The sequence below is a fragment of the Balaenoptera ricei genome, chromosome 14, assembly GCF_028023285.1.
Source record: "Balaenoptera ricei isolate mBalRic1 chromosome 14, mBalRic1.hap2, whole genome shotgun sequence".
NCBI classification, from domain to species: domain Eukaryota; kingdom Metazoa; phylum Chordata; class Mammalia; order Artiodactyla; family Balaenopteridae; genus Balaenoptera; species Balaenoptera ricei.
In genome coordinates this window covers 8,561,867-8,588,363 of record NC_082652.1, presented here as the reverse complement: position 1 = coordinate 8,588,363, position 26,497 = coordinate 8,561,867, and the positions used below count along the sequence as shown (strand labels likewise).

General features: G+C 42.2%; 1 protein-coding gene and 1 non-coding gene across 4 annotated transcripts in view; one reads left to right on the top strand and one right to left on the bottom strand.

The window, feature by feature from the left end:
- P2RX7 (purinergic receptor P2X 7) overlaps positions 1-26,197 on the top strand; it is a 54,276-nt gene extending 28,079 nt beyond the window's left edge. The window contains exons 6-14 of one of the 3 annotated variants that reach the window (XR_009497148.1): positions 4,409-4,489; positions 5,117-5,246; positions 8,782-8,918; positions 16,349-16,439; positions 17,723-17,788; positions 17,876-18,025; positions 19,802-19,903; positions 23,412-25,076; positions 25,706-26,197. Coding sequence is in view for 2 of the 3 variants with exons in the window: in XM_059893607.1 (XP_059749590.1) it covers positions 4,409-4,489; positions 5,117-5,246; positions 8,782-8,918; positions 16,349-16,439; positions 17,723-17,788; positions 17,876-18,025; positions 19,802-19,903; positions 23,412-23,909 (1,255 nt within the window). In the remaining variant the exon portion in view is untranslated. Of the gene's footprint in view, positions 1-4,408; positions 4,490-5,116; positions 5,247-8,781; positions 8,919-16,348; positions 16,440-17,722; positions 17,789-17,875; positions 18,026-19,801; positions 19,904-21,990; positions 22,091-23,411 lie in introns of those variants that run through there. The other 2 variants (XM_059893607.1, XM_059893608.1) reach the window with 2 other exon arrangements.
- LOC132348275 (U4atac minor spliceosomal RNA) lies at positions 21,377-21,553 on the bottom strand. The gene has a single exon (XR_009497405.1). It is a non-coding gene; the product is annotated as a U4atac minor spliceosomal RNA (small nuclear RNA).
- Positions 26,198-26,497: the final 300 nt, after the last annotated feature.

Here is a 26,497-nt window from a genome sequence, read left to right as displayed (position 1 = left end):
GTACCAACTGGTAAATAGCTAATACCTTCAACACCCTTGGGTGCCCCTGTCCCTTGGCTGTCCCAGTACCTTCCAGGGCACCGCCAGGTACCTCCTCCAGTGCTACAGCAGGATCCTTTCGGACTGCCAGTGTCTGTACTGAGTGATTAAGGGAGAGAAGGTGGGAGGGAGGGGGGGAAAAAGGAAAAAGGAAGGAAGAGGAAGGGAAGGGAGAAGAAAAGGAAGGAAAAGGAATGGAAGGGGAGGGAAGTTTTCTTAAGTTAAATGTTCATAGTGACATGCAGATTTGGTGGTCCCCTGTATTGACTCTTCTCTTTAACACAAAAGGTCAGGCCCAGAAGGCAGAACTTGATCTTAAATCTCAGAAACCACTGGGAGGGCTGCATTTCAGCAGAGAATAAGGAGAGCTGGATTCAAATCCTGGCTTTAACACATCCTTGCTGTGTGACCTTGAACAAGTGGCTTAACCTCTTTGAGCTTCAGTTTCCTTGCCTTTAAAATGAGGGTAATAGGACTTCCCTGGTGGTCCAGTAGTTAAGACTCTAAGCTTCCAATGCAGGGGGCACGGGTTCGATCCCTGGTTGGGGAACTAAGATCCCACGTGCCGCTCGGCGTGGCCAAAAAATTAAAAAATAAAATGAGGATAATAATTGCACCTACTTCACTGGGCTGTTGTGAGAATTAAATGAGATGATACTTGTACAGTGATTGCAAAGTGAGCCCTGTGCTTGGCACACAGTAAGTGCCCAATAACACACACACAAATGATCTGCCCCTAGACATGTGGTGGTTCTAGACCAGCACTGTCCAATGGAACTTTCTGCAATGATGGAAAGGTTCTGTACCTGCACCATCCAATATGGTAGCCACTAGCTACATGTGGCTATTAAGCACCTGAAATGTGGTTACCACAACTAAACTGAATTTTTACTTTAGTTTAAATAGTCACACGTGTCACAAATGCCTAGGAGATGTTGGACTATATTGGACAGTGCAGCTCAAGACAAATGTGACTCAGGGCCACACTATCAGCATCTATGGGGCAAAGAGAAGACTTCCCCAAACTGACTTTTTAGAAGGTTCAGGTGAAAGTTTCCTACGTCCGGATGGGAAACACTAGGCAGTATCAGCCCATCTCGCCCTCAATCATTAATGGCACCACCCTGGTTCATTTGTAGGTCAGGGAAGTTTCTTTGTCACAGAATGAATGTCCAGGACCTGGGTGGGACATCAGCCTACATTCAAGGAGTCCCTAGTTCAAGGCAAGAGGCTTCTTGATTGCCTGTGGTTTTCAGTCCTGGCTCTGCCACCATTCATTCATCAGATAAATACTGTGCATCTCTAATGTTCTGGGCCCTGGGCTGCAATTTTACATGACCCTGGGCAAGTAACTCCCTGAACTTCAGTTTCTTATATGTTATACGAATGGATTACTAAGATGATTCATTTAATTGTTCGTCCAACACATCCATTACCATGTAGTAGGTGTTAGATATTTATTTTACATGTAATCATACACAAGGGAGACAGTGCTAAATTTTTTGTAAAATACAAGAAGACCCAGATATGGAGCAGGTCCCAAGGCTCTTGCAATCTAATATCGGGTTGGCCAAAAAGTTTGTTTGGGTATTTCGTAACATCTTACAGAAAAACCCGAACGAACTTTTTGGCCAACCCAATAGAAGAGCTAAGACACATGTACAGAGGGCTGTAATTCAGAATAGAAAATTATAAGTGTCATGAAAGAGGAATAAAGGGGATCCTGTAGTCCTTTGATTCTTAGAGTATTGCCCAGGAAGTGTGGGGTTTAGAATGTTCTAAAGGCAAAGGGTCTGGCATATAGCAGGCATCTGTCGTAAATAAGATTTTTTGTGTGTGCAAGTGACAAATATAACTTTAACTAGGGGGCTTCCCTGGTGGCGCAGTGGTTAAGAATCTGCCTGCCAATGCAGGGGACATGGGTTTGAGCCCTGGTCCGGGAAGAACCCACGTGCCGTGGAGCAACTAAGCCCGTGCACCACAACTACTGAGCCTGAGCTCTAGAGCCCACAAGCCACAGCTACTGAAGCCCACGTGCCTAGAGCCTGTGCTGCTCAACAAGAGAAGCCACCGCAATGGGAAGCCCGCGCACCTCAACGAAGAGTAGCCCCCGCTCGCCGCAACTAGAGAAAGCCCGCGCACAGCAACGAAGACCCAATGCAGCCAAAAATAAAAAAACTTAAAAAAAAGCTTAAGTATAAAAAAAAAATCAAACTTTAACAGGCTTCAGAAAAAAAGGACTGTTAATTTTTGGCTTGTGTTTTTGACTCATGTAAATGAGAAGTCCAGAAATACTAGCTTCAGGCATGGCTTGATCAAGGCTTTCAAATGATGTCTTAAGATTTTCTCTCTCTCTTCCTCCACCTTCCTCCTCTCCCCAGCTCCTAACTATTCTTTCTTCCGTTCTGGCTCTCCTCACACTGTGGTCTGGGGCACTCCAGGTTTATACCATCTTTGCTACTAATAATCCTAGAGAAAATGAGTTTTTCTTTCCCAACAGTTCCCACAAAAATCCTGTAATGTTCTCAATGGCCTAAGGCATGTGACAATCTATGAACGGATCACTGCAGCCAAGGGGATTGGATTACACTGTTTAACCAGCTCTGGATCACTTGCCCACCCTGGGAGCTGTAGGGATGGGCAGGAGATGAGAGTGGGCTGAGAGTGGAAGAGACCTGGCTTGCCCAAAGGGAGAAAATTGAGGTGCTACTGCCAAAGGGGGAATAGTTGCTGGACAGGCAAAAATTACAGTGTTCTCTATAGTTATATCTCCAATAGAGCCAAACTTGGGCTCTGGAAGTCCTGGAATAAAAAGCAGATCATTCTTTTTTTTTTTTTTTGGCTGCATTGGGTCTTCGTTGCTGCACGTGGGCTTTCTCTGGTTGCGGTGAGCGGGGGCTACTCTTCATTGCGGTGCGCGGGCTTCTCATTGCGGTGGCTTCTCTTGTTGCGGAGCACGGGCTCTAGGCGCACGGGCTTCAGTAGTTGTGGCTCGTGGGCTCTAGAGCTCAGGCTCAGTAGTCGTGGCGCACGGGCTTAGTTGCTCCGCGGCATGTGGGATCTTCCCGGACCAGGGATCAAACCCATGTCCCCTGCATTGGCAGGCAGATTCTTAACCACTGTGCCACGAGGGAAGTCCTTTTCTTTTTCTTTTTAATATTTATTTATTTATTTAGGTTGCGCTGGGTCTTAGTTGCGGCAAGCGGGCTCCTTAGTTGTGGCATGCATGTGGGATCTAGTTCCCTGACGAGGGATTGAACCAGGGCCCCCTGCATTGGGAGCGCGGAGTCTTAACCACTATGCCACTAGGGAAGTCCCCCAAAGCAGATCATTCTTGATGTCCCCTTCCAAATACCCTCCACCTTTAGCCTGTGCTTCTCCCAATATACATCTGCCACCTACTCAGGCATGTCAGGCAACAGTGGTATCTTTTTATGGAGCCAGTTCTCTCCGTCTTTAACAGATTGTCAACCCCACAAGGACAAAAGCCTCGACTGTCTAGTTCACCACTACATCCCTAATGCTCAGCCCCATGCCCAGTACAATAAATATTTGTTGAATGAATGAATGCATGGATGGTGGGTGGACCTTCCAGCAGTCGAGAATTTGGGCTCCTCTCACTCATGGAGAATTTTACACTACTCAGAGCCTCTAGAGTGTGAATGATAGAGTCAATTATATATGTGTGGCCCTGTGCTAAAGGCTGAGGATGCCAAGATGAGAAAATTGTCTCAGCCCTGCAGGATCACAAAGCCTATTGTGAAAGATACAAACAGGAGTGTGCTGGAGCTGGCTTGTACCAGCTCTGAGCCGTTTCTGCTCATCCCTTCCCAACTCCAAGTTCACTGATGTTCTATTGGTAGCTTGAAATCAGCTAGGGTGGGAGTATTTATACCACAATAATCAGTAACTCCTACAATATCAGGGCTTTTTGTTTTCCTGGAGAGCTGGTTATTAAACGTTTACCAACATACCACTGTGCATACCTAAACATATAATTATATCAGAGTGAGAAGTATTACAGTAAATGCCATGGGGTCTCTTTTGTTTTTTGTGGTTTTTTTGGCCATGCCACGTGGCTTGTGGGATCTTAGTTCCCTGACCAGGGATTGAACCCGTGCCCCCTGCAATGGAAGTGCAGAGCCCTAACCACTGGACCACCAGGGAATTCCTTCCACAGGGGTCTTAAGAAGGGAGAAATTCTCCCTGGAGAAGCTGGAGAATTTTGGAAGGCTTTTCCCACTGGATTGCACTTCTCTTCATCCAGCATATTGACCCAAGCAAGAAACCAGAGCCTCTGGCCCATTGGCCCACTGACTCCTTTGGTCCCTGTAGTCACTGATCCCCATTTTTCATTCCTCTCTTTCAGGCCTGCGCTCTTGGGCAGTGCTGAAAACTTCACTGTGCTCATCAAGAATAATATCGACTTCCCCAGCCACAACTACACCACGTAAGCACCCAGAATGTCTGGCTATATTAGTTATCTACTGCTGTGTAACAGATCACCCCAACACTTAGAAACTAAAAGCAACAAACTTTAATTTTCTCACATCGTTTCTGTGCGTCCCAGAATGACATCTGGGTATGACTTCACTGGGCGGTTCTGGCTCAGGGTCTCTCAGGTTGCAGTCAAGCTCTCATCTCCAGACTAGACTGGGGCTGGAGAATACTCTTCCAAGCTCACTCACACAACGGTCAGCAGGAGGGCTCAGTACTTCATCATGTGGACCTCTCCTTCAGACTGCTTGAGTGTCCTTAGGACACGGTGGCCGGCTTTCCCAGAGCAAGAGATCCAAGCCAAAGAGCAAGCAAGCGAGACAGTAACCAAGATGAAAGCCACTGTATTTTATAATCTAATCTCAGAAGAGACACACTATCACTTCTGTCGTATACTATTGGTCACAGAGACCAACACTGTACGATATGAGAGGGGAATACACAAGGGTGTAAATCCCAGGAGGCAGGATCATTGGAGGCCCTCATGGTGCCCAGGTACCACATTGGTTCACTCCTATGAAAGAGATGGATCCCAGTTTTCAATAGAGATGTTTGTTTGTTTGCTTTCCATTATGTGCAGGAGAAACATCTTGCCGGATTTAAACGTCACTTGCACCTTTCACAAGACTCAGAATCCACAGTGTCCCATTTTCCGACTAGGAGATATCTTCCGAGAAACAAGAGATAATTTTTCAGATGTGGCAATTCAGGTTGGTGACGTCTTTGTACAGTGGGATGTGGGGGTGGGGGAAGGGTCAAGGGATGGAGGATGACAAATGGCCAAGAGGCTGGACCACTGGGTCTTAATAATATGCTCATATTTATTGAGCATTTTGTAAATCCATGCACGGTGACAAGGACTTTTCCTGCATCACCTCATCTAATCCCACAACAACCCTATGAGAGACACTCAGTGCATTCGTTTCCCGTGCCTGCTATAACAAATTACCACAAATTTTGTGGCTTAAAACAACACATTTTTTTTTTATACTACTGGAGGTCAGAAGTCCAAAATGAGTCTCACTGGGCCAAAATCAAGATATCAGCAGAGACATGCTCCCTCCGGAGGCTCTAGGGGAGAATCCATTTCCTTGCCTTTTCCACCTTTTAGAACAGCGTTCCTTGCATTTCTTGGCTCACAGCCCCTTCTTCCCGCTTCGAAGCCAGCAGCACAGCATCTTGCTTCAGTGGTCACATTGATTTCTTATTCTGTGTCAAATCTTGCTCTGCCTCCCTCTTATAAAGACCAGTGTGTCTTCACAGGGCTCACCCAGATAATCCAGGATAATTTCGTCATCTCGAGATCCTTATTTAATCACATCTGCAGTCTCTTTTGCCATTTAAGGTAACATATTCAGAGGTCCAGGGATTAGGACCTAGGATTAGGAATATTTGGGGGACCATCACTCAGACTACCACACTTGGATTAGTCAGGATTCTTCTAGTTGCAAGTTATAGAAATCCAACTCAAATGATGTAAGCAAAAAATAAATTAAAAAGTAATTTGGGGGCAAATAATAGAAACCAAACTCAAGTGGCTTAAGCAAAAAAGGAACCATATTAACTTGTGTAAAAAGACCGGGGAAATGAACATTCTAGTATACCCAAGGCATCTTCCTACCTTGGGAGTTTTCTCTTGCTGTCCCCCTCTGCCTGGAACAGTCTGTCCCAGACATAGCATTAGCTGCCTCCTACACCTACTTCCAATATTTACTCAAATATAAGCTCAGTGAAGCTTTCCCTTACCACTACATTTAAAGCGACAATTCCCACCTCTATCCCAGCATGCCCTATGGCCTTTTCCATGTTTATTTTTATCCCTGGCACCTAGCATTATCTGACATACTATATATTTTACATACCCATTTGTCTGTTGTCTATTTTCCCTGACTAGAATGTAAGTTCCATGATGGTAGGGACATTTAGCTTTTTTTTGGGGGGGGGTTCATTTTTGTGTAATGTTCAGCCCATAATGGACACTCAATAAATATTTGTTGATTGAATGAAGAATATGATAGATTTAGGCATAGCTGCCTCCAGGAACTCAAATGATGTCTTTGGGAATCTGACTCCTTTCATCTCTTGATTGTTTCCTTAATGATGATGTCATTCTCAGGCATATTCTCCACATGTCAAGGCAAAGCCACCAAAGCTCTAGCGCTGTGCTATCCAATATGGTAGCCACAAGTCACATTAAGTGACTTAAACTTAATTAAAATCAAATAAAATTAAAATTTTATTTCCTTGGTTATACCAGCCTCATTTCAAGCGTTCAATAACCACTGGCTATTGTACTATACAGCATGAATATAGAAATCATCACAGAAAATCCAATTAGACAATGCTGCTTTAGACTTTCACACTCTATAGCTAGTGGTCCCAGCCAGTAGAGGACCTCTTTTCCTATGGTTCTGGCAAAATGTCTCAGGAAGAGCTCTGATTGGTCTACCTTGGGCCACATATCTATCCTGAATCAATCGCCAGGTCCAGAAGGGAGCACTGTCCTGACTGGCCAGGCCTGCGTCATGTGCCCACTCCTGGGGCTTGGAGAGGACATAGCCCCATTCAAACCACTGAGAGTTGGGAAAGGTGTTTCCCAAAGGAAATTCCAGGTAGTTTTCCCAGAAGAAGGCAATTTGGACGCCAAGTGACAAAGGCATTAGATATTCACTGTAATACGTAGAGCGTTTGGCTTAGTGCCTGACAAAAAAATGGCAGTTGTGATTATTCTGTATTATTTCCCCTTTCTCCAAGTCAGAGCCTCCTTGCTACTCATTTCTGTATCCTCAGCATCTAGCATACTGTCTTGAAATGCCTAATTTCATTGATTCAAAGACATACCTTTTTTTCACTTTTAATAGTTTCAAAATCAGGAAGTGCTTTCAGTTGATGGAGTCTCACAGTTTGACAGCCTTTTTTTCTTAGAGGAACATTAAAAAAAAAACCCCTATGTGTCTTACAAGCAATGGTGTCTAAGATTCAGAGAAATATGATAGTCAGTACTCAAAAAAATGTTTGTAGAAAAAAAGAAGTACCAAGTATAGGTAAGAGATTAACAGATTCTTTAGAAGTTTAGAGAAGAGAAAGGTCACCATGAATTGAGGAGCACAGGGGTGGCTGAGTGGGTGGGGAAGGATGTTTGCTGGGTCTTGAAGGATGAGGAGGATTTAGCTAGAGAGGTGACTGGGAGAAACATTTCATTGGGAGAAAAGGTCAAGGGCCAAGATTTAAAAATTCAAAGCATACCGAGCAACTCCACTCCTAAGTATGTACCCACGAAAAATGACAACATATGTTCACACAAAAACTTGTACATAAATGTTCACAGCAGCTTATTCATAATAGCCAAAAGGTGGAAACAACCCAAGTGTCCATCAAAGGATGAATGGATAAACAAAATGTAGTATACTCAATCAATGGAATATTCTTCCACCACAGTAAGGAATGAAGTACTGACACATGCTACAACATGGATGAACTTTAAAAGCATCATGCTAAGTGAAAGAAGCCAGACATAAAAGATCATATATTATATGATTTCATTCATATGAAAGTTCAGAACAAGGAGCTCTATAGAGACAAAAGGTAGATTAGTGGTTGCTTAGTGCTTGAGAGAGGGGTGGTAACTAAAGTTTACATGTTTTCTTTTGGAGGTAATGAAAATGTTGTAAAATTGATTGTGGTGGCAGTTGCACATATACGTGAATATACTAAAAACTGTTAAATGCACATGTTATGTGGGCGAACTGTATGTGAACTGTATCTCAATAAAGCTGTTTTTAAAAAAAGAAATGAAAATGCAAAGTGTGTTTAGGGAAAAGCATAGAGAGTTCGGAATAAGAGCTTTCTCCAGGGGTGTATTGGGAGATAAGCAGAGAAGATGTGATGGAGCACGATGAATTCCAGTCTAACAAGTTTCAACTTAAACTTTAACGGGGGGTGGACATTAAAGGTGTCTGATTACAGGAGTGGTTTGTTGAAAGTTATATTTTAGGAAAATAAATTTAACGGTGGTGTGTTCCAGGTGGGAGGAGGAGCAGGGAGGTGCGTTTGTAGCTGCCACAGTAGTAGTTGTATGAGTTAGACAGGGCTGCACCTATGGCTCGGAAATTTTTAATTAGCATTTTCTTTTCCCTCAAGAGCCAACTTTTCCTTCAGTGATCATCCCTATGCAGGGAGATGTCTGATGGCTGCATAACCCATGTCCAGCGGGACTTAGAGATTGTCTCTCGTTGTCTTCCCCAGGGAGGAATCATGGGCATTGAGATCTACTGGGACTGCAATCTGGACAGGTGGTTCCATCATTGCCGTCCAAAATACAGTTTCCGTCGCCTTGATGACAAGACTGCCAAGGAGTCCTTGTACCCTGGCTACAACTTCAGGTAACAGTGCTCCACGTCAGACTTGCCCAGTGACTGGCCACCCTTGGATCCCCAGGGACCTTCCAGGCCCGGCTGAATTGTATCCCCAGCAGCCAGCAAGACTAGTTTTGGTTCCCAAGGCAACAAGAGGAATGTAAAAGACTTCCTCTAAGAGCTAGGCAGTGACTGAATTTTTGTATGAATTATTAAAGAATTGCACACTGTTGGTAAGATAAAAACAAAACTTGGGAAACAGAGAAAAGCATAGAGAAGAGGATAAAAATCACCCATAGTTCCTCTATCCTGAGATAACTGAAGCTAACCTTGTGGTGAATGTTCCTTCGTCTAACCAATTGTTTTGTGAGGTTTATATGAGATCATATCACATTTATAATTTGGTATCCTGTGGGGGCTTTTCACATGCCAGGTCACTCAAAATTCTTTGTGACCATCACATTAATTATCATCGTATTCCATTGTGAGTGTAATGATAACATTAGCTACAACTTAGGGAGGGTCTTCTATATACCAGGCATTTATATCACCATCACTAAACCTCACAACCACCCTGGAAGGTAGATATTAGTGTCCCGGGGAAAGCCGAGAAAGGTGAAATGATCTCCCCTAGACCCACAGCTAATAGTAGAAGCTCCATAATCCTAACCTAGATCACTAAGACCTCAAAACACACCCTTTCCCTTCCATCTCATGATTTTCTCACCATTCCGCCATTATTGGATATTTGGGGTATTTCTGATTTTTCTTTATAAATAACTCTGTAGTGTATATCTCTGTACATATATCTTTGTTTGAATCCCAGATTATTTCCTTAGGATAAATTTCTAGAAGCAGAATTATTGGATCAAAGGTTATGAGCATTTTACCATATGCTTTCAGGTTTTAAAAAAACTATATGGCTATTATTTTTCATTTCTCGGATTTATATTCAGTTCTTTTTCAAAGCCATCTATTATTGTTTCAGTGAGATCCATTCTTAGCTTATGGGTCCTACTCCTTTTGTCCAATCTACTGTATAACCCCTTTCACACTGAACTGTAGCAACTTGGATGGGATTTCTCTTTGTGGGGCTTTGGAATATTTGTTGGTGGACTTCGGCAGAAATGATCTTGTGCGAAGTTTTGTGTGTGCCATGGGATATGGAGACATTCCTCTGGGGTGATAATTTAATTTTGTAGTTGTTCCTGCCAGGACTGTATGGCATCTATCAAATACAAACCAGTTTTTAGTTTAATTTCTTGGTGCTGGATGTCTTCACTCCACTAGAAGTATCCCATCCCTGCTTCCTTGCTAAGTAGGGCATCTGCAGCCTCAGCTCCTTTCCCAAGAAGTATGTTAAGACTCTAGCTGCTCAGATACAAATCTGATCTGGTACTCCTAGGGTTCACGTGGCTTTAGTCCCCACTTACCACTCATCTCTAGTACCTGCCCTTCCTTGTCTTGAGCTCAATAATATATTGATATGACTTTAAAAAATATTTTATCTTGCACTTCTTTGTGTAAGGGGTGAGGCAGCCTGCCATCTTGATTGGAAATCCTTTTGGTGAGAACATTTTTTTTTTTCTTAATAAATTTATTTATTTTTGGCTGCGTCAGGTCTTCATTGCGGTGCATGGACTTCTCATTGTTGTGGCTTCTCTTGTTGTGGAGCACGGGCTCTAGGCACGCGGGCTTCAGTAGTTGTGACTCGCGGGCTCTAGAGCGCAGGCTCAGTAGTTGTGGCGCATGGGCTTAGTTGCTCCGCGGCATGTGAGATCTTCCCGGACCAGGGCTCGAATCGTGACCCCTGTGTTGGCAGGCGGATTCTTAACCACTGCGCCACCAGGGAAGTCCGGTAAGAGCACCTTAAAGACTCCTGATACCTTGGGTAACATTGCTTCCTCACTGTAGTTTTGTCTAATTTTTAAGGTTCTTTGTAGTACATCGCCTATGCTTCTAGCTTCTGGACTTCAATCCTATTAATTCACTAGAATTCTGGTTCATTTTCACTCTTAAGCTGGCTAGTGCTGGTTTTGTGCTGATCTATTCTTGTTTTGATGCTCTGCACAGTTCAGTCCTCTGCTCCTGAGTTTTTCCCATTGGTGATCTTGTGCCCCTAACTTAGTTTCCACGTTACCTCCTACGTCTGGATAATTTTTTCAGCTTGTCCCTACAACACTGGACCAGCAGTAACTTGGCCTCTCAGTTTGAGGCTTATAACACAGTCTCCATGACCTTTCATTTCCTGTGGGAGGAGGCAGGCAGGGTTCTGTGACTGTGGTTATGGCTGGTCATTTTGTGCTCTGGTTCCAGACACAAAGCAGGCTTTTGCTGTTTCCTTTTCAGAGAGAGTTGCTGAGTATATCCCTTGGTTATACAATTTGCTTAAGAAGCTGGTAGGATGTTGATACTGGCATTCTTCATTCATTAAATATATATTGAAGAAAAAAATATTTGTTGCCCCAATGGGTATACATTGGTAAACAAAATAGACAAGTTACCGCTTAGCATATAGCCTAATAGGACATGTCTATACATATAAGACAAAAATATAAGTAAATAAAAAACTCCAGGTCAACATCGTTAGTCACCAGGGAAATGCAAATTTAAACCACAATGAAATATAATGACATGCCCACCAGAATGACTAAAATTAAAAACACTGGAAATTCCAAAGGTTGGCAAGGAGGAGGAGCAACTGGAATTCTCCTACTTTCCTGGTGGGAGTGTAAAATGGTACAACCACATTAGAGAACTGTTGGGACGTTTCTTATAAAGGTAAACATACATCTATCCTCTAAACCAGAAATCCCACTCTTAGGTATTTACCCAAGAGAAAGGAAACATATCTCCACAAAAAGATTCGCACATGAATGTTCACAGCATCCTTACTCATAATAGCCAAAACCCAGAAAGAACCCAAATGTGCAATAACAGGTGAATGGAGAAATAAATTGTGATATATTTATATAATAAAACACTACTTAACATAAATAAAAATGTAAGAAATTACTGATACACACATCAACATAGATGAATCCCACAGACGTTACATTGAGTGAAAGAAGCCAGACCTGAACGAGTACATTCTATGATACCATTTATATGAAATACAAGAACAGGCAAACTTATCTGTGATGACAAAAGATAGAACAATGGCTGCTGGGTTGGGGTTTGGGTGTAGAAAGGAGAAGTAGGAACCGATTGGAAGGGAGCACAAGAGTTTTCTGGGGTAATGGAATGTTCTAGATGTTGGCAGGGATCTAGGTTACATAGAGTATTCATTTGTCAAAACTCATTGAATTGAACCCTTAGGACTTGTGCATTTTATTATTATATGTTAGTTATACCTCAATAGAACAAACAAATCCAACAAAACCATTTCAGATGATGATAAATGCTTCAAAGAAAATCAAACAAGATAGCGTGATGGGGGTGCAGGGAAATGCAACCAGAGAAGGCCTCTCCAAGCACAGGATAGGACCCCCATAGGCATCATGCACTTTCCTGAGGACTGAGCTTTCCTGTTAAGAAGAGAAACTGCACACATAGGAGTCCATGTTAGGGAATCAACTTGCAAACATATTAGCTTCTCTGAATACTTTTAGTACTAATGGTCTGGACCAGTGGTTCTCAAAGTGCGGGTCCCCATATCAGCATCATGTGGTATCTTGTTAGAAATGCAAATTCTCAGGCTCTACCCGGGACCTACTGAATCAGACACTCTGGGGATTGTCTTCATAAGCCTTCCAGGTTATTCTAATGCAAACTTAAGTTTGAGAATCACTAATCTAGACCCTTGATACTCAAATGTGATCCTGGAACCAGCAACATGGGCCTCACCTGGGAGCTTGTTATGATGTACAATCTCAGCCCCCACTCTCAATTTACTGAGTCAAAATCTGCATCTTAAGATTCCCAGGAGATTCATGTGCACATTAAAATTTGAGAAGCACTGGTCTAGACTATATTATCTAGCATCCTAAACATACTTCCTTCTTAGATGATTCACCTGACTATATTTTCTTTCTACAACCAGGTTGCTAGCTGCCTGGGAGAATGAATAAAATAAAGTATCTACTTAATCTGAGCATGCAAGTACAGGCCAAAGTACACGTGCACGTGCAAACACACACATACACATTCACTGCTTCCTAACCCTTCTGCTAGCACTCTTATTGAGTTCTGGAGGGGTCCACTTAAGCAAATGGCTCTATTTATATTTTACTTAAAGCAGCATCATTAACTGGCAAGCAGGCTTCAAATTTTGTTTTTGTTTTTGGCCTGCACAATGTTTTGAAAGTTGAGACATTCTACATAAAAATATGGACTTCCTACTTTTTTTGAAAATTAAACTATTTGAAAAAAATCAAACCATTTGACAACACTGGCTTCATATTCCACAGGGAGCACTCGGCTAGAGCTGAGTATCAGTGGTTCCCTTTAGAAAGGGCATGTGGCTCTTGGTTTACCACGGTCCTCACCACTCCTTATTGCCTCTTACCTGGCTGCATCACTCATTTCTGTTATCTGGCCCCTATAGGCATTTGAATTTGAGACCCTTGGCTAAAGGCTGGCTGAGATCAAGACGTAAGAGGATTTTGCCTTCTCCGGGTCAGTGCAATTTCATCCAGGGCCCTGAAACCAGCTCCTAGTTTAGGTAATGTTTTGATCATTCCCAGCTGCTCTACTGAATTGGCTTGTGGCCATTAGCAAAAAGAGAAGCCTGGATCAGTGGTCCCCGACTGCCCTCACAGGCTGTTTTTTCAGCAATCAGCAGACGCATGCAGGGCAATGTACCAATCAGATGTTAGCAAATGTCCTTCAAGTCACTGAGCTAAGCCTAAGAACATTAGCTCCTGGAGAGATCTGAGCTTTCTGAAGAACTGGTTGTGATGTTAATATTCTTTTAGAACAAAGTTTTAGAGCATTGGTTCTCTGGAATAAGCACCAGAAGAAATCTTTAGCCAAAAATAAAATGTCAAGATCTGATGGGTAACTGGACAAGTTATTTTCAAATAGCCACACAAAAGGGAAGTTAGAGGTTATATGAGGTTTATGAGAAAATATAACTTTCTAAAACATAGGAAGTTGAAGGAATTGATCACGTTGCAGAATTCTGTCCTTTACCAAAAGATCCATGGCAAAAGATCCTTTTTCAATTATTCAGTTTATTTACAAGATGTGTAAAGCAGGGAAGACCCACACAGAATAGAATGCCTGATGTGCTTCTCTGCTTCTCAGAATGTGTGTGTGTGTATTCATTTCCTATGGCCGCTATAACAAATTACCACAAACTTGATGGCTTTAAACAACAGAAATTTATCTCTCTCAGTTCTGGAGGCCAGAAGTCCAAAATCAAGGTGTCAGCAGGGACATACTCCCTCTAAAGTCTCTAAGGGAGGATCTTTCCTTGCCTCTTCTAGCTTCTGATGGCTCTAGGTGGTCCTTAACTTGTGGCTGCATCCCTCCAGTATCTGCCTCCGTCTTTACATGGCCTCCTCCTCTGTGTTTCTGTTTCAACTCTCCCTTTCCTTTGTCTTATAAGGATACAGCCATTGGATTTAAGACCCACCCTAAATCCAGGATGATCTCATCTTGAGATCCTTAACTCATTTACATCTGCAAAGATCCTATTTCCAAATAAGGTCACATTCATAGGTGCAGGGGTTAGGCACTTGGACTTATCTTTTTGGGGGGCCATTATTCAACCCACTACAGAGTGTAAAAACATCCTTGCCCAGGGCCTGGTGTTCTGAGTGTGGCCCACTGATCACCTGCATCAGAACCACCTGGTACCTTTCCTGGAAATACAGATTCCTAGAAACACCTCACACCTTTTGAAACCACCCTTTGGGGGTGAGGCCCAGGAATCTGCCTTTTGAACACACTTCCCAAGTGATTCTTGCCCTCAGTTTGAGAACCACTGTACCAAGACCCTGAAAGCAGAAATTCAAGTATTTACTATACAATGTTAACCTTCCAGCAAAACAGCTTGCATAGAGAGATAATGCAACCCTGGGGCATGGAGTGGTGATGCATGCTTGCTTTGTATTTTAAAAAACAAATCAATTAATAGAGCAGAAGAAAGTACTGTCATGGAATGAGAACAATCAGATGCAAAGAAACTGAAACCCCTTTGGCCAGAAACAGGCACTGCAGCGCCTGAGAATATCTAACTGATCTCAATGTCAGATCGAGAGTTTAAAAAGAATAAGAATTTCAGATGTTCCATACTATATTCTGGCAGAGCATCTGTTTTCTGTTTTCTTCTCTCCCCACACCTGTAAATAGATTATGAATTAATAACTCAAAGAAAATATATGTCCTTACCTAAAAACAACCACCAAAAGTGGTAAGAGGGAGAGTCAGATTTAAAAGTTTTGAGGCATGTGGCTTAAGCCTTCCTAATTATTCATGAAAAACAAAACATGCCACTTTCCCTGACTGTAGCACTGATGAGGGTTGCATATTTGGGGTGACTGTGATTTGTGCCCAGGTCTTAATTTATAAAGGTGACTGAGTGATAACGCAGAGAAGTCAATGCCCTTGAAAGAAGAATTTCCCGAGAGGTGGGGCACACCAGGCCACACAGGGCCCCAGGGGGAAGCACCAGGTTTGGTCAGGGGTTAGCAGGAGAAAGGGGAAAGCACAGCCCAGAGCCTTTACTGTGTTTTCTGTGGGAAAGGCAAGGCAGGGCAGGGGAAACAGCTTAGGATTAGCTAGTTTGAGTAGTTGGTGGGCTCTGGGCTACAGGGGTGGTCTCTGGTTGTCTGGTACCTGGCCCTGGGCAAGTTAGGGCAGGGGAAATGCAGGCTGGGTGTGTGAAAGTTAGATACAGGTGGTGGCTGGAGATGTGGACTCAGGATTGGTCAGAGGGTTTGTAACATGATTTTCACATACTCGCAAAAGCTGGATTGCAGGGGGCTTGTAAACAACATTGTCTGCTAGTTTGGCCCTGGTGATAAAGGATGCCAAACGGACAAATACAGAATCTTAAGAAAACACAGTTAGAGCAGATTGCTGAGGGGCACCTGTTCCCAATCCATTAATTAGTATCTAAGATTCACCCTCCCCCTCTTTGTTCTAGAAGCTAAACTTTTCCCTCTTAGAGAATGATCAGAGTGCTTGACGTTATTTTTTTAAATTTCTCTTGTTGTTAACCCTGTACTGGTTAAAAATTGTTCATTTTAATCTTAAACTAAAACACAGACTTTCCATCATCCTGTGATGCTGGAAGTAGAGAAGGTGAGGTAGGGAAGTGGTGCCTTGGTTCCAGGTGAAGAGAGAGAGAATTTCATGGGTTTGGATAGTGTTCTTCCCTTTGCCAACCACAGCAGAGCTAGAAGATGGACAAAGAAGACTAGATTGACTACTGCTTCGGTTTTTCTTTTCATAAAATACCAGCACTTCCACATAGATCTTTATAAATATGTATCCTTTTCCTCCTACAGATACGCCAAGTACTATAAGGAAAATAATATCGAAAAGCGGACCCTGATAAAAGCCTTTGGGATCCGTTTTGACATCCTGGTTTTTGGCACCGTAAGTCTCTTCTCTGCTCTCAGCCACTGGCATCTCCATTCCTATGACTGTGTCTTAATTATTGCTGTAGCGTCTCAAAGGGTGAACGTTTTGGTCATAGTCGTTAGCTGGCACTGTGCATCTTGCATGTGGGATCAGAGAGGGGGAAGAAATGTCCTTGTTCATGGACAAGTCATCTAATGAGTACAAGAGTGGGCTTGGGGAAAAAACCTAATACTCAAATTTCAATATACTCTGATGCTTAAAAAAGAGAGAGAAAGAAATCCCTCTGCAAAATACTTTGTAAGGAATCCAATTCAAATGGGCTTAGGAAAAAAGAAGTCTTTTTTTTTTTTTAGTTCACATAACTGAAAAATCCAGAGGCAATTTTCAGGCTTCAGGCATCATTGAATCCAGATGTCTTAACAACATCATCAGGAATCTGCCTCCCTCCATCTCTTACATTTGTTCTCCTCTGTTTTGGTGTCATTCACAGCAGGTCATCACTATGCAGTTGTGTTAGCAGCTACTTATACCTTAGCAATTTAGCAACCTCAGTGAAAAGAGAACATCTCAGCAAAAGCCTCAGCAGATGCCACTGGCTTTGACTGGCCCAATATGGGCCAGATGCTCACTTCTGAACTAATTACTATGACCAGGGTCACTCACAATGGCTGGTCTTAGACCAGCGCTGAACCAGCCCCTTCCCCGCAAACTACATGGACTGAGTATGGACACAAACGGTTCTCCAAAACGGGCATGCTGTCTCCAGGAGGAGGGGAGGCTGGGTATGCAAAAATCAACAGATGCCCACATACCTTGTCTGACAGCGTATTACTTATGTAACATGGTGATAAGCAGCACAAGAATCGATGAGATATAGTGAGAGGATACAAAGACACTGAGAATAAAAACCACAAGGACATCTATGGGAAGAGTTCGTGCAGACATTCCTTCCCTCTGTTTCCAAAGTAATCTCAAATCACTTTTAGGGAAAGCTCTTTTGAAACCCTCACCTTGAATGGAAAAACAAACTTTCAATGGTTCTCTTCTCAATGTGTGAGTTCCAGTGCTTATTTGTTTAAAACATCCATGTTTTCAAGCACATCCTGAAAGGCAGAAGCAGGAGGAATGGGATTCATATTTTCAGTCTCCTTAATCTTTGTTGCCGTGAACACTTTGGATGCATCTGTCAAATTCACGGCACTAGACTCCCTCCTCTGCTGGAACTTACAATTACATGTTAGAGCAAAAGAGCATTGCTCTGAAGTTCAACCGGGTAACCTTTTGTACTCTGTTTCCAGGGAGGAAAATTTGACATTATCCAGCTGATCGTGTACATCGGTTCAAACCTCTCTTACTTTGGTTTGGTAAGGGATTCTCTTTCTCACATTTTATGAAAATGATTTGGCAAAAGGAAGTTTCACTGACATGGTGCTTGTCTGGGTTTTTCCCAGGCCACTGTGTTCATTGACTTTCTCATCAACACTTACTCAAATAAATGCTGTCGATCCCGTATTTATCCCTGTTGCAAGTGCTGTGAACCCTGTGCAGTCAATGAATACTACTACAGGAAGACGTGTGAATCCATTGTGGAGCCAAAGCAGGTAAGGCTTGCTGTGTCTATGGGATGTTAAAACACCTGTATGGCCCATTGGATCGCGGAGAAGTATGCAAAAATAAGGCCAAAATCATAGGTGTAATCAATCCCATGGTGGATAATTCTCTGGACTCTACCCCAATCCACCATCTCTCAGATGAATCCTTTAGTTTTAGTGAAGAATAGACACAAAAATGGAGAAGCAAGATATAGGGAAAACAAATTTTTATGTTCCAGGATTTGTCAGTTTTGTCAGATTTATTAAATTGGTTGTGCAAAAAATGTATAATGACTTTGGAGAACAATTTGTAAATCTAGTAACATTTAAATGGGACATACTTTACAGCCTGGCATTTCCACTTCTCTATACCTGCCTTAGAGAAACACTCACATGGGTACCCAAGTAGTACACATGTACAAGATGTCCATCACAGTGCTGTTTGTGACAGTGAAGAGGAGCATCTGCCCAAATGTCCAATAGGTGAAAGGTGAAATAAACTATGATAAATCCATAGTAAGGAATGCCTGGCACCAGTTTTTAAAAATGAGGTAGATTATTATAAAAGCAAACGTTTACGTAGCATTTCCAATGCTACGTAAACGTTAACTCACTGAATCTTCACACAGCCCTACATGTAGGTTTATGGGATTATGATTATTAGCAGAACTCTAGATAGGTGCTACTATTATCTCTTTCTATAGATGAGGAAATTGAGGCACAGGAAGGTTAAATAATTTGCCCAAAGTCATACAGTTAGTAAGTGGCAGAGCTGAAATTCCAACTCAGGCAGGCTGGTTTCAGAATCCATGTTTATAACCACTACGTTATAGGTACTGGCATGAGCAAATATCCAAGACGTTTGTTGACAGGAAAAAAGCAAACTATGGAACAATATATATGGTATGATATATAGGTTAAAAAGCAACAATACACATAAACTAATTCTATGTTTTTTCTACACGTATATTATGTATGTCCATTTATATACACACACATATAGATTCTGCATATTTTCTACATGTATTATACACACACACATATAAGTGTGTGTGGGGAGGTAATATATGTATAAAAAAAGGTACTGGACACTCATAAAAGTGATAACAGTGATTGCTTCTGGAAAGGAGCCTAGGATGGGGGAGTGGTCAGAGTGGTCAAATTTTAGTTCATCTGTATGGTTTTGATTTGATTAATTTGGAATTTACTACATTGACTCCATGATTTCCTCCAATCAAAGAGAAATCTCTGGTATTTAAAAACAACAGAGGGTTTCTTTCTTTTATCCAAGAACATTGCTGTCCTTTTTTAGCAGCTGAATGCACAATTCATTGTTCATTGTACATGTATTTGCAATTAAAGTAAAAGTTCATCTTTGCAACTAAAATTAATCACCATTTCATGGCCCAAGATGGGATGAAATTTAATGAAAATATAAATAATTTAAGATTCAATAGTATAACTTTCTGGAGATATTCAACCTAGAGTAACTGAAATTGAGGGAACACAACAAAGGAATTTTACATAGCACTTGGGGGACCTAGAGATATTAGGCAGTAAGCTGTGGATACTCTAAATCTACAAATTAAGGTGCTTGGGGCTCCATTTCTGATTTACCTTTAGACTCGGAATCATTCTTTCTTCGTTAGCAAGAGTTTTTGGTTAGCTTGTGTAACAGGTTGTCATTTGGAAATAGGAATAACAGTTGCCTTTAGATATGTTCAGATACGCAATTCGTGATAATTCTGAACTAAAATTGGTAACCTTTTAATCTTTATTTCCTAGACATTAAAATATGTGTCCTTTGTGGATGAACCCCACATTAGGATGGTAAACCAAAGGCTACTTGGGAGAAGTCTGCAAGATGTTGAAGGTGAAGAAGTGCCAGTAAGTTATTTTGTCTTTTTTTTTTTCTCGGTCACGCCGCACAGCATGCAGGATCTTAGTTCCCCAATCAGGAATCGAACCCTTGCCCCTGCAGTGGAAGCGCAGAGTCCTAACCACTGGACCACCAGCAAATTCCTGTTAGTCTTTTTTCCTTTTTTAAGAGAAAACTTACTATTTTTTAAAAATTAATTAATTAATTTATTTATTTATTTTTGGCTGCATTGGGTCTTCGTTGCTGTGTGCTGGCTTTCTCTAGTTGCGGCGAGCGGGGGCTGCTCCTCGTTGTGGTGCGTGGGCTTCTCATTGTGGTGGCTTCTCCTGCTGCGGAGCACGGGCTCTAGGCACACGGGCCTCAGTAGTTGTGGCACACGGGCTTAGCTGCTCCGCGGCATGTGGGATCCTCCGGACCAGGGCTCGAACCCGTGTCCCCTGCACTGGCCGGCGGATTCCTAACCACTGTGCCACCAGGGAAGCCCAAAGCTTAGTATTAAATATAAATATATCTAGAAATGTGTATAAATCACAATTGATGACTTGACAAAGTAAACCACATGTAACACATGTAACAAGCACCCAGATTTAAAAAGTGACTATTACTAGCAGAAGTCCCTTTTATGCCTCCAAATTACTACCTTCCCTTAAAAGTAGTCATTATCCTGTATTCAAGGTTAGTTTTACCTCTTCTAGAATTTTTTTATTTAAAAAATTATTTTATTTTATTTTTAGAATTTTTAAAAAATTTTAATCCTATAGTATGTATTCATTACATACTCTGTTGAGTGTCTGGCTTCCTTCCCTCAATATTATTTTTGTGAGAGTCATCCATGATGTTGTGTATAGCAATGGTTCATTCTCATTGTTGTATAATTTCCGTTTTATAAACATTCAATTTATTTATCCATTCTATTGTTGAATGAACTACCTATTTGGGTAGTTTCCACTTTGGGGTTCATGCCAATGATGCTGCTACAGTAAACGTATGGCACCTAAGAGTGGAACTGCTAAGTCATAAGGCAGGTGTGTGTTCAGCTTTAGTAGATACTACCTAACAGTTCTCTGAAGTGGGTGCTCTAATTCACACTCCCCCCAGCAGTTCTGGCTGCTGGACATCTTCACTAACTGCATTAGTTTTCTACAACTGCCATAATAAATGACCACAAACTAGGTAGCTTGGAACAACAGAAATTTATTCTCTCACAGTTCTGGAGGCCAGAATTCTGAAATCAAGGTGTCAGCAGGGCTGTGCTCCCTTTGAAGGCTCTAGGGGAGGTTCCTTTCTTGCTTCTTCCAGCTCTAGGAGCTTATTACACCTGTTAGGATGTCCAGTACAATACTGAATAGAAGTGATAAGACCAAGCATCTTTGTCTCATTCCCTATCTCAGGAAGAAAGTTTTTTATTTCACTATAGTACTTGCTGTAGGTCTTTTTTTTTTTTTCCGGCCTCGCCCCACGTCTTGCGGGATCCTAGTTCCCAGACCAGGGATTGAACCCGGCCCACCAAAGTGAAAGCGCCACGTCCTAACCACTGGACCGCCAGGGAAGTCCCTGCTGTAGGTTTTTTTGTTTTTTGTTTTTTTTCTTAGGCGTTAGCAGTACTGCCCTCGCTACACGCTCATCAGACAGTAGCGCAACCCCAGGAAAAGGATGGTTTGCTGTAGGTTTTTAAAGAATGCTCTATCAGATTAAGAAAATTCCCCTCTGCTCCTAGTTTACTAAGAATTTTTATCATGAATGGATACTGAGTTTTAAAATAACGTGTTTTTTCTGCTTCTTTCCAAATCAATGAGTTTTCTTTTCTTCTGTCATGTGGTGCATTACACTGATTGGTTTTCAAATATTAAGCCAGCCTTGCAGGAATCTGCAATAACATCAGTTTGAGTGCGATGTATGATTCTTTGTATTTACTGCTGGATTCAATTCACTAATATTTAAGAATTTTACATCTCTTCTTGAGAGAGTCTGGCCAAAATTCTTCCACTCTTGTAAAGTTTTTATCAGATCTGGGTATAAAGTGAACTCCTGTGTGTTGGGGTGGGGGTGGTAATATACACATAACCTAAAATTTACCATTTTAATCATTTTAAAGTGTGAAGTTCAGGGACTTCCCTGGTGGTCCAGTGGTGGGGACTCTGTGCTCCCAATGCGGGGGGCCCGGGTTTGATCCCTGGTCGGGGAGATGTATCCCACATGCTGCAACTGGAAGAGCCCACGTGCCGCAACTGAAGATCCTGCATGCTGCAGCGAGGATCCTGCGCACGGCGGTGAGGATCCCCTGTGCTGCGGCTGGGAGCCGGCGTAGCCAAATAAATGAATAAATACATAATTTTTTTAAAGAGAAAAAAAAATAAAGTGTACAGTTCAGTGACAGTTAGTACATCCACAATGCTGTGCAACCATCACCACTATCTAGCTCCAGAGCCTTTTCACACCCCAAAAGGAAACCTTGTATCCATTCAGCAGCCACTACTCAGTCACTTCTCCCCAGCCCCTGGCAACCACTAATCTGCTTTCTGTAGATTTCTGTATACAGGGATTTACCTATTTTGGACACTTCATGTAAATGGAATCATATGATATTTGTCCTCTTATGTCTGGCTTCTTTCATTTAGCATAATGTCAAGGTTCCATCCATGTTTAGCTAAACATCCATGTTTAGCTAAACATCCATGTTTAGCATTTGTCAGCACTTCATTCCTTTTTATAGTTGAATAATAGTCCATTGTATGAACATAACATTTTTTTAATCCATTCATCCATCGATGGACACTTAGGTTATTTTCACCCTTTGGCTATTATAATAGTGCTGCTGTGAACATTCATGTACAAGAACCATTCAATTTTAATGTACTTAACTCAGACTTTCTTTGTCTGGTGAATGAAGGTATATGTCACAAAGAATAGACATAAATGATGGCAATTATGGCAGCTTCCACTGGAGGATAACAAATGGATTTTTTCAGAAAAGGGAGCATGGTGAGAAAGGAGAAAGCAGAGCTAAGTCAACAAATATTTACTGTCTACTATGTGTGGGCACTGTCCTAGGCATTGGGAATACAGGCAGTAAACAAAGCAAACAGGGCCCCTGCTTTCATGTGGAAGAAGAATCATTAAGTAAACATATCAGTTCATAAGATCATTTCCTCATAACAAACACAGAACATCATTATGTGATACGAGAATGACCTGGGAGGAGGGGAACTCCCTAGATCAGGTGGTCAAGGCAAGAAGGCCTCTCCGAAGAGATATACGTATTGAGGGCTGGCTTTTCTGAATTTCACTTTCCAAATCTGTAACATGGAGATCAGAACACATATCTCAAGAGGTTCTCCGAGAGCCTAAATGAGGCAATGCTTGCGAAACACAGTCCTGATATATACATTTAGTAAATGATAGCTACTAGTATTAATGTAATATTAAATGTAATTTTATAAGTTAATAATAAAATTAAAGAACCTAGAACCCTAGGGGTTGTCAGTGCTGATGGGTTTGGAAACTTGCCTTTTTCAGAGACCCCCGATGGACTTCACAGACTTGTCCAGGCTGCCTCTGTCTCTTCACGAGCCACCCCCCACTCCTGGACAACCAGAGGCTATCCAGCTGCTCAGTGAAGGGGCAACCCCTAGATCCAGCGACTGCCCGAATTGGTGCCAGTGCGGAAGGTGCCTCCCATCCCAACTCCCTGAGAGACAAAGATGCTTGGAGGAGCTGTGCTGTCGGAAAAAGCTGGGTGCCTGTATCACCACCTCAGAGCCGTTCAAGAAGCTTATCCTGTCCAGACACGTCCTGCAGTTCCTCCTGCACTACCAGGAGCCCTTGCTAGTGCTCGATGCAGATTCTACCAACAGCCAGCTGCGGCACTGCGCCTACAGGTGCTATACTACGTGGCGCTTTGGCTCCCAGGACCTGGCTGACTTTGCCATCCTGCCCAGCTGCTGCCGCTGGAGGATCCGGAGAGAGTTTCCCAAGAGGGAAGGCCAGTACAGTGGCTTCAAGAGTCCTTACTGATGTGCTGAGCAGTCATATAACATTGCCTTTGCTTGCACCTTGGGCTTCACCTGCAAAGATGTGTGTCCAGATTTTCAGCCAAAGGGAAATGTGCTTTCCTCCTCCCCCAGCTCTGTATGTGTCAGAGAGCAAAGTGACCAGGGTAAACAAACAGCAAATAAACTAGAATCCCTCAGCATGGACTGAGAGTCGAGAGATTCAGATTTATATCTCCATTCTATCCCTAGGAAGTTGTGTGATCCTAGGCCTTTAACCTCTGTACCTCAGTTGCCTTATTATCCAACCTATTGTTTCACAGGGATATTAGGAGAGCAAATTGAGACAGTGTACACAAACTCTCTTATTAACGCATAAAGAGCTACATGAATATGAAGCAGCTCATTTTGAGGTGAGACTAGGGTAATGTCCAACTATCAACCAACCCTTGGGTCCTGGTTAAAGAATGGGGAGGATTAAAAGTTTTGGCACAAATTTTTTGGCATTTGTCCTATAGGACCTGAGGGGTTATATCTCCTCCCCTTGTGTCTTGGCAGCTCTGATCACTTTATCCAATGATAAAGTGATGCTGTGTCAGGTTCAGGGTCTTGGTCTTAAGATGCTGTCAGCTTCCACTTCCTGTCCCTTGAAACTCTTGCTGTGAAGGAAGCAAGCTCCCATGTAAAAATCTGCCTATCCTGAGTCCACCCTGCTGTGAAGAAGCCCAAGCAGCCACGTGAAGAGGAGAGATGCCCCCAGCATTCAAGCCATCCAAGCCCATGGGAGAGAAGAAGCCCTTCAGATGATTCCAGATCCTGCTAACATATGACTGCAACTGCATCAGACAACCCAAGTGATAGCTACCCAGTGAATACACAGAACAAAAATTGTTATTTTAAACCACTATGTTTTGGGTTGTCTGTTACATAGCGACAGATAACTGGGACAGAGAGCAAGCCTGATTCATGGGATGTAGACTCAGCCCTCATCTTCTCTGGGTCTAAGACGTGTGTCCAGGCTTTCAGCCAAAAAATCCCTGGAGCCCCTCGGGGGCTTGGGTTTCTATTTGGCAGTTCTAGAAGAGCTGCAGACCAAATCAGGTAACTCACCAGACCAGCCCTGGAATCCATCAAATCTAACTGCTGAGCTACCTAATACATTTCAATCCACATCACATTTCTATGACTGGAAGTAAGTATTGCTGTTAAAAACTGGAACAAGCCACCTTTATGCCTTTAACATCCTGTACTTTGCAGCCAATTACAATGGATGCAGTCTGGATGCTACTTAAAAAGCAACTCACACTCAAACCTTTTACCATTTCTATACGTCAACTGCTAAGAGTATAAAAATGAATAGCAGGTTTTAGGATCCTCCTGCAGGATTTCCGTTTCAAGGTTTTGGCACTAGAACGGACTATTTCTAAACGACAACTATTTTAAAAAATAAATAGAGAACACTATTCAAAATGGTGACTAATGAAGGATCTGTGAGTTTTTAATACATACTCTAAGATTTACCATTTTGACACTTTTTAGAAGTCATCAGCTTTCTACTGTTTTAATGTAAGATAATATGAACAAAAACCTTCTTTTTTGGTCCCAGGATTTCACCTGGCTTTAAACTCAGGAATCAAGTTAACTGGGCCAGATTTAACTCTCATTTTTACTACCTTTCAGAGATATTTTTGAAAAGTGAATTATATATGACTTCTTCAGAACTGAAATTTTTTACTCTGAGAATGCTATGTAACTGCTACAGATTTCCATTCTGATAGCCTCTGAGCCTTCATATGTTATTTTTTGATGCCTTCCCCCTAGTGTGTTTCTGTCACCTTGTGGAGACCCCAGATGGAGTCAGCATTTGGAATGACAAATAATCACTGGATCCACCTGTTGTTTTCACCTTTCCCAGATGCTCTGGGTGAGAAGGTGAGAGGGTGATGTGTTACATCAGCTATGTGCAAAATGTCTGACACTTTCTACAACAGCATGCATCATATTTATATTCTTAGTTTTGGTCTACAGTAGAAAATAGTGTCATTGCCAAAGGCATCCCAAGGAAAGTCACATTTTGTAGGATCTGTTTTTTGTACTTAATTCCATTCTCTTGTTATAGTAATTGCATACTATTCACTGCTTCATCTCTGTATTGGAGATCTGCTTTCTTGTAACACTGCCTGATTTCATGTAGCATTGGTTATGGACTTGCATTCCTCTCTTTAGAGGGAACCATTTTTAAAACCCTTCCTAATTCTAGCTTGGCAATGTAGATGTCTTAATAGTTTTGATAATAAAAAAAATAACGTGTAATTCGCGTTTACCGAAGTATTCCTTTTACTTTCTTTTCTCAGAAGATCCCCAAATCAGTTAGCTCATTCATTGACACATTCATTCAACATATACGCACTGAGGCACTTTGACATACAAAGATATGTTTTTAGTCTCTGCCCCCAGTTCCTAACACAGAGCTCCTAAATCCCCTGGAATTTAGAACTGTCTTGTGTTCTAATGAGGCCACTCTTGGTGGGTTCCTGGATAACTTCAGGAAGGGGGCTGGTCACCAGAAAGACCAAGCCATGATTAGAAGCTTAGAACTTTCAGTCCTACCAC